Source organism: Andrographis paniculata, unplaced genomic scaffold, assembly GCF_009805555.1.
Source record: "Andrographis paniculata isolate CXL003 unplaced genomic scaffold, ASM980555v1 Contig56END, whole genome shotgun sequence".
Classification (NCBI taxonomy): domain Eukaryota; kingdom Viridiplantae; phylum Streptophyta; class Magnoliopsida; order Lamiales; family Acanthaceae; genus Andrographis; species Andrographis paniculata.
The window spans coordinates 1092739-1101654 of record NW_026137591.1 but is presented as its reverse complement, the minus strand read 5'-3'; the positions used below and the strand labels follow the sequence as shown (position 1 = coordinate 1101654).

The 8916-nt window shown below is 34.5% G+C and overlaps 1 protein-coding gene across 1 annotated transcript; it reads left to right on the top strand.

Annotated features, from left to right (window-relative positions):
* The first annotated feature begins 2555 nt into the window (after nt 1-2555).
* LOC127256712 (transcription factor-like protein DPB) lies at nt 2556-8916 on the top strand. Its single transcript, XM_051282859.1, has 9 exons — nt 2556-3448; nt 3945-4018; nt 4917-4960; nt 5991-6053; nt 6145-6291; nt 6383-6451; nt 7158-7256; nt 7985-8055; nt 8396-8916. The coding sequence occupies exons 1-9, from the start codon at nt 3153-3155 to the stop codon at nt 8634-8636; spliced, it is 1104 nt and encodes a 367-aa protein (XP_051138816.1). The 5' UTR covers nt 2556-3152; the 3' UTR covers nt 8637-8916.

Genomic DNA, 8916 nt, shown 5'->3' with positions numbered 1-8916 from the left:
AAATTTTCATATGTGCCGAGGAGGGTTTTTCATATTAAGAACGAAAAGTTTCTTCGTCCCAGATGCTTTGAGGTACTTTACAAGTCAAACTTATTTTAAAGACCTTCTATATATGTAAAACTCATGGCTATGAGCGTGGAAATTAAATAATCCTAAAGTTATTGAATATGAGCAAAGAAGCTTCTTGATATTGATGTCAATAACTTTCATAGGCACACGTGAAAATTGAATGTGGTTGCTTTTCGTGGCTTTGGGCTTAGCCGACGCCTCGGGATCTACAGTGTTTCCCGCCGCTAATGCTCTGCTATGGAGATTGTAGATAATGAAAAGAACTTAAGAAAGAAGTGCGAATCGAGTGAGAAATAAAATGAATTACGGCAATGCAGTTTGAATCAACAGGCGATGGCATGGGGTTGGTTGAATGTGGCGACTTCTAGGTGACAACGGGTCGGGAGGTTTTTGCAGATGCAAAACGAGCGTAGGAATTTGGTGCCGCGGGTAGGGATGTCAAATGGGGCGGGTTAGCCCCGGACCCGCCCCCGGACCCGTTCTTAATGGGGCATGTTCGGGTCTAAATAATATGTTTCGGGGCGGGTTGTGGATTTAAAAATTTTAAATCCGGCCAGGTTCGGGGCAGGTTACGGGGTTTTTAGTAAAATCCGCCCCAATCCGGACTCGAACTCGGATATTTTTTAAAATTATAACTAATATATATGTACATTTATATAATAAAAAAATATTATTTATTTACTTAAATAATTTTAAATATAAAATTCAATTAGTCGTCTGTTCTAAATAATTTTTTAAAATTATTATACCTAATATATGTATATTTATATAATAAAAATATATTATTTATTTATTTATCTTATTTTTATGAATCAAATATTGATTGTTTTTAGATTTTTTTGTGTGCTTTTAATGCTATTTATTTTAGTATTCCATTGTTGAAAAAATATTTATGATTATATATTTAAAAAAAAACGGGTTTGTCGGGTTGGCTCCGAACCCGGAGGGTTCGGGGCGGGGCGGGTCCTGGGGCCGAGTGGAAGCGGGGCGGGGCGAATCTCGGAGCCTAATATTTTTTAGCTGGGCGGGTCTCAGGGCCTGCAAAATCCGTCCCGAATCCGCCCCGTTGACATCCCTAGCCGCATGTGGCGACCGAGGGTATATTAATTTATGTTTATTTTTATTTGATTTTTTTTTTTTGTTCTTTTAATTATTGGAGGCCGTCCTCAATATTTGTAAATTAAGTGTATTATATAGAAAATATATTAATTATTAAAAGTATAATATAGATTATTGTAACAATATGTGGTAAGAAATATTATTTTAGGTGTGTTATATAAAAGATAAAAATTTGTAAATAATTGTGATCTAATTTTCTACCGAGTGTGTTTGTTTGGGGAATTGGATTTAATTTCTACTATTCATTCCATTTTTTCTTTCCAAAAACATCAAATCAAACACTTATTTTTCATTTTTTATATTATACTAAAAATCAATTTTACTTTCAAAACATCACATCAACACCTGTTTATATCACATCATACAACTATTTAAATTCAAAATTTTTACTATTCAAATCCCAACTCAAAATCCAAACTCTCAAACAACAAACACACCAAGATTCTTAAATTAAAGCTAGATTTTTATAATAATATATCTATCATATTTTCATACTAATTACATATATTGTTACCTGCTCAGGAGCATATTTGTTTGTTGCTAATATTATATTATTTTAATTATAATTTTTTTTGGTTAATATTTAATAAATTAGGTTTTTATATTTTGGGTTGATTCTTATTTTTAAATATAACTCATAAAATTAATGTTATTAAAATTTTTAGATAAAAAATTATAAAATCAGTTTTTATTTAATACCTAAATTGACCTAACTAGAGCAATTAGGATGTTCAATTAATTGTTCAAGTAAAAATGTTGTAATATTAGAAATATAGAGTACTCTGATAAAGAATATGTAAATAATATTGTGTGCAACTGCTTTACAGTCTACCGGATTTGAGCTTCACCCTACAAATATAGTTTTAATTGTACATGGTCGTGGCCATATATAATTGTATATAGCCGTGTACTTTTCAGGTCAACTGCCACGTCATCTCCGTCATGTCCACGTCAGCAATTTCCGTTAGTTTTTTAACTAAAATTGATGAGTTTTTTTATATTGGGACCAAAATTGATAAATTTTAGTTAGGGATCAAAATTGATAAGTTTTTTATATTAAAACTAAAATTAATAAATTTTGATTATATTGGGACCAAAATTAATTTTTTCTTTAAAAAAAAATATAAAAGTAAAAAAAGACAACCCTAGCAAATTGTATTGAAATATATATATATATATATATATAGAGAAAGAGGTGTACGTAAGTTTTATTTATTTATTTAATAATAATAATAATAATAAAATCAAAACCCCTCTTTCCCTCCTCATCGTTGCCATTTGTTTTTTGTTGCTCTTCTTAACCACGTTTCTAAGTTGTATGTAACCCTTCTCTTCTCTTCTCCTCTGCCTACCAGATCAAGAACCCACCCCCAAACCCCTACCCCTACCCCCCTACCTCACCCCCCCTCCAAACCCTCTCTTCTCTCTCGCATGTAATCCGCATCCCAATCCCAGACGATTCTACCATCCGTCACTCCTTTTGTTCTCTAGTCTTCTCCAGTCGGTCAATTTATTTTTATTTATTCATATTTTGTCAAAAAAAGAGAAAAGAAGACAACGCCCCACTGCACTAAATTTGACTGCTGATTCCGAGTTATTTGTTGCCATTGTTGTTGCACTTCACTGGGGTTGATTAATTGTTTTTGTCTGGATGTTAATTGCGGTTTCGTTGTTTTATAAATGCCAATTCTAATTCGATTCGTCTCATAAAAGGAACCTTTTCCCCCTTTGGTTTTGAGTTGGTAATCTTTTTAATTTTTTAGGTTTAGGGTTTAGGATTGATGTTGATTTTGGTGAATTCCTTTATTTGAAGAAATTCGTGGTGCTGATTTTAGTTTTTGAGTCCTTTTCTATTCAGTTCTGAGAATTGGGTTCGATTTTAGCTGAATTTGTAGCCTAGGTTTTGGTTAAATTCCTGAAAATTTGTCTTTATAGGAATTGAATTGGTGTAAATTTCTGGAGAAATGGTGAACAGCAGCAACAATAACAATAGTAGTAATCTAGAGGATGGGGAAAAGAATCCATCAACGAATTCCATCACTAAAGGTGGGGGTAGGGGTGGGGGTGGGGGTGGAGGTGTGACCCGGTCCTGGGGCACCACTCTTTCAGGCCAATCGATGTCGACTAGTGGTAGTGTGGGGTCTCCCTCCAGCCGCAATGAGGTTGCCATGGCGACTCCGGCCAGCGATAAAACATTTGTTAGGTCGTCGAACAATCCTGATAGCCATGGGGATGAAGCTGGTTCACAGGGTCCTGCTGGGTGAGCTTTTTCATAAGCCTTGCTTTTTGTAGTTGTTGTTTTCGTGTTTGTGGTAGCTTTGGTAGATGAGATTATTTGCAAGGAAATAGTGAGTTGTTTCTAGAGCCGAACAAATTTTATTCGGTTTGGAGTTTGCTAAGTGCATTTATATATGTGGATTTCTGAATATGATACTTGTTTCCTTTGAAGATTTAGCACAATGGTATCGAAATATTGCAGAGTAAGATCAACAAGAAGGAAATCTAGGATGGTGTTACATAATAAGTGGCGATTCGTTGTGAAGTCATTTGTGGTTGTTGTAACCTGAAAATGTATGTGAAATTTGTTGTGAAATTGCCAATGTGATTATGTGCTGCTAGTTAGAGTGGTTGAATGAGAAAAGTTTGGCTCATTCTTCACTGATTTGTCCATTTACCACACGATTTGAGTTTTTAATGCTCCTTTAGTGTTTGATAAGTGTTTGTTTCTTCCTCTCTATAATCGTCGTCTACTTCAGGAAAAAGAAGAGAGGTCAACGAGCTGTTGGAGGTGATAAAAGTGGTCGAGGACTCCGTCAATTTAGCATGAAAGGTGGCTGTGTTTCTCAACTCTAGTAGTTCTGGTATTGTGCTTATTTATGTGCAGTTAGAAGTGTTTGTTAATGATGCATTTTTCTGAAATGGTCGCTTGCATTAATTGTGTTCTGCATTTGTCCGAGATGTGAGTATACTCTCCTGACAGGCTATATTATCATTTAAGCAAGTTTTGCTTCTCTCAAGTGCAAAAATTAAAGAAAATGCACCTTGAAAACTCAAAAAGCATTCCAAAAAACTTTAGCTTCCACCAACGTATCTTTGGATGCACTTTAACAAATAATGTCTTCATTTTTCATTTTTTGATTCAACGACAAATGCTATGTTCTGTGTGTTGATACACTAGGTCGACACCCCAATTATATTTGGTGTTGGATAAGAATTTCTTAAAAATTTCAAACATTGAGTGTGAATGGTTCGAAGTCAAGGGTGAAGGGTAGGAAGGCTTGTGTATAATTTTTTAACTAAACACTTCAAGAAAATGCTGTCATGTTGATTTTTTCATGTAGATTTGGTGTTGTAACTAATGTTTTGGAACGTGGGAAGTACATGAAACTATGTATAGTTACCATGTTTTTTAAGGCTGTACTATAACCCCCATAAGGTCCTCTTTCCATTTGTATTCTTGACTCAATTACGGTTGACTGGATAAATAATGTTTGCTTAAGGATGGACCTGTCCGGCATTCTTTTCTCTTGCTTCCATTGCTTCCTAAGTTTTGCGAATACTTTTATATATAGTAAACAAACTGAATGGCATTTTGGAGTTTGGCCTTACATGTCATGAAAAACTACTCATAATTTGTTATCACTTTATAGTTTTTATTTGCAGTTTGGCTGGACCGATCTTATAATGCATTATATCATAACTAATATTTCACTTTTTTGTGTGGATAGTTTGCGAGAAAGTGGAAAGCAAGGGGAGAACCACTTATAATGAGGTTAGATTGCTTGCAACCATCATAAGTTTTCTTGATACGATTTTCTCCCTCTCCACATATCTCTAGGTTATGTTTAGATCTGTTTTGGAGTTTTGGGATTAGTAGAAGTTGAATAAAAATTAGGTATTTGATGTGATGTAAATAGGTCGTGGATTTGATGTTTGTAGAGAAAATAAGTCTTTTTTATGTAATATTTTAAGTGAAAAATAGGTATTTGATGTGATGTTTTTGAAAAAATATACAATTGACGAATAGTGCTAAATTTGATTTGAACGCATATGTAAACCGAGATTTGGTCTTTTTCTTGTTGCTCTCCTACCGCAGCTACGATATTGTTCGTGCATCTCAAATATTGTCGCTAAACTCATGTATTATCATTAATTCTCCTATGCTCTATAACAGATGATGTAATAGGCACCAGATTGTTTATTTTGATATTTTGGTGTAATATGGGATTTGTGGAAGATTTTGACTATGCAATTGGTGCTGCATAAGTTTCGATCGTTTTGCCCCAGATCTGTTTGTCCACAGAAGTGTGGATAATATTATCAAAGCCACAAATGTTTATGGCACTCGAAATGGCCTGAAGCAATATGTTGGTTAGATTTTTATTTTTACATGTGAATTTTTATTGTCGTACACGCGGGATTCTTTTCACTGTCAACAATGTCACTGAACATTTCTGATACCTCTTGAGCGCATTTGCGTTTGATCATTGGATTAAATCGTTTACTAGTTTGTTTGACAGTTCATTGTACCACACGTGTACCTTTGCTCTGGCGCTGTTCCACTGCACATTTGTAATCTCTTTTGTTTTCTGCGCAACAACTATTATTTTCATCAATGGCAGCAAATTGGAGTATGCTTGGGAGAACGGAATAAAATTTTATTCTAATTTGTGCTGCAGAACATTTGAAATACGATTGCATTTCAGCTATAACGCCATTACATCTTAGTGTATTATCCAATTTACTATGTTTGATGCATCACTTCATTATCAACTAAAGTTTATAATTTTTTGTTTTTGTAGGTGGCAGATGAACTGGTTGCTGAGTTTGCGGACCCCAGCAATAATCCGGCAACCCCCGATCAGGTTAATGGCTTTTTAATCTTTCATTCTTGTGCTTGTAGCTGTGAAACTCAATTTTGAAGCTATAAGCTTTGGATTCCATTATCTATTTCAGCAACAATACGATGAGAAAAACATACGTCGAAGGGTATACGATGCTTTGAATGTGCTAATGGCAATGGACATAATCTCTAAAGACAAAAAGGAAATACAGTGGAAAGGTCTACCAAGGACTAGCCAGAATGACATCGAAGAACTAAAGGTTAGCTCTCTACACTGCCGAAAGAAGCATATTTATTGATGTTTCAATTATTATTTATTGAAATGATTGCTTTGTATATAATTGATTGAAGACCGAGCGCCTTGGACTCCGAAGTAGAATTGAAAAGAAAGCAGCATATCTTCAAGAACTCGAGGAGCAAGTAAGAAACTTGTGTATTTTTAGATTTAAGCTAGGAGTTTACCCCTGCGATAAATATGTAGTTCATATTACATCTAACTAGAGTTGTGAAAGAAACAAAATGTTTGTGAATCAGCTCGGTTTGGTCGTTAAGAGCTCATTTGTTATGCTAAACAAGCTGAACATGAATACAAATTTTAGCTCGTCATGTTCATGAACGAACTCGAACTTATTTGTGTATGTTTGATAGTATATTGAAAAATTATATTTAATAAATATTTATGTTCTTATAATATTATATATATTCTAGAGTGTGTTTATTTAGTGTTCTAGTTTGAGGTGTTATTTTGATGTGAGGAACGGGTAATCGTGTTGAATTGTTGATTTTTGTGAAAAAATAGAATATAAATATTATATATATTGAGAATTTTGCCAGCAAAAAAAATATTTTTGTGTACACATTTTTAGTTTTTACACAAATTTATTAATAAATAATAGATATGATTAATTTAATTTAAATTAAATAAAAATAATAACTCAACGAGCCAATTTGAGCTGATATAGAACAAAACAGTTGCTTAACGAGCTGAATTCAAAAAATTTTAGTTTGTATCTCTTAACAAACAAACATGAGCTCAAACATGAAAAGCTCGGCGTCTGTTCGTCTCGTTAGCAGCTTCGCGTCTAACTTATTGATTCACTCTTTCATGTTTTATGTTTTCTTTCAGTATGTTGGCCTTCAAAACCTCATGAGCCGCAACGAGAAACTATACAGTTCAGGAAATGTTCCAAGTGGTGGAGTGGCATTGCCTTTTATCCTTGTGCAGGTAGAATTGTTTGGTATGCTGATATTTCAACATGCTCGTTTACCGGGCTAGCGATTCTGCAACATAATTTATTTTGTTGGAACCCTATTAGCTTGTGATAGTAGATGCCTGTGCCATGAAGTATTAATGTTAATTTTAAGAGCAGTTACGAGTTAGACTCCCATCTTCTATGCTTAAAGCTCTTTGCCGAACCTTACCCTTGAATACAGTTCGACTGTGAGTTGAATCTGGATTCATAGGCGTGCTATAGCTTTATTTACAGAATAACAGATGGTTAGATGAAAGGCAAAAACAGTTGTTTCGTATTTTTAATATGAAAATTTACTTGATTTATCATGTGGAATCGACCGAAAAAAAAAAGTGGAGTTTGTTGTTCTGCTGATCACCGAATTCTTTGGCAACATTTTGGGGTTTGTTTGGTTGTGGTTTGAAATTTATTTGAAATAAAGTGTTAGATTTGAGTTTTTGTTAAAATATTATTTTGATGTGTTTGTAATTGGAAATACTGTATTTTATTGAAAACTGTGTCAAATGAATAGTGTTGATTTTGGTTTAAAATGGTATAAGAACAACCCCTTGGTTTTTAATTGTGTTTTTTTGTTATGGTCGCCACGTTGCTTCTGCCGCTGCAATAGATTCTATCGAACTTGCCCTAAACTTAGGCATTTTGGATGCGTTTTTGTGTTTTGTATTTTGTTTATTCAATGATTCCTTGTTCTTAACTGCAGACTCGTCCTCACGCCACGGTGGAGGTGGAAATATCCGAAGATATGCAGCTTGTGCATTTCGATTTCAATAGGTAACGCATTTTTCGTATATAAAGAGGCATTTGGCAAAACCTTATGTTTGTTTGTTTGTTTTTTATTTGAATTTCTATTTAAATAATACTCCATCCGTCCAAGAGTAAGCTTCTCATTTACTTTTTGCATGTTGATTTTTGAATATTAATTATTATATCAAACTTAGTACAAATTAAGAGAAAATAATAAAAATACTTCTATTAGTGTTTTACAATTATAAGAATATTTTTAATGTTAAAAATAATGACATCAAATGTAAATGAGAAGTTTAGTGACGGACGGAGGTAGTATATTTTTATTGGGAGCTATACCTGCTTAGTAATGTTAATTTCCTTTCAGCACTCCTTTCGAACTACACGACGACAACTATGTTCTCAAAGCAATGAACAGCCGCGGGAAAACTCAAGTCAGCGACGAATCAGCGCAAAATATTCCTACAAATGGCGGCGAAGGCTCGAGCATGTCAAATGTTCATCTCCCTCAATTATCTCGTCCTGTTCGGCCCAACACCTCAGGTATGCTTCCGGCCTCACCCCCCCTTCCCGGGATAATAAAGGCGCGCATTAAGAACGAGAATTAGTTGGAAATCTTGTCGATTTAGTGTAGTCTTGTTCGCTCGCGGCTGTACATTCTGTGAAATAGGAAATGGAACGCGGTTTGCCTGTTTTGCCGCGCTTCTATATGGACTTAAGATAGACTTTAATCGAATCCGGTGTGAGTTCTTGTCGGCTCGGTTGGATCGGATCGGGTCGGGTATTTAAATTTTTATTTAGGCGGGAGTGTATTTTGGTCGTTTCTATTCTGCATTTATAACAAGAAGTAGGTGTTTTGAAATAAAGTTCTCGCACTATTTATGTTTT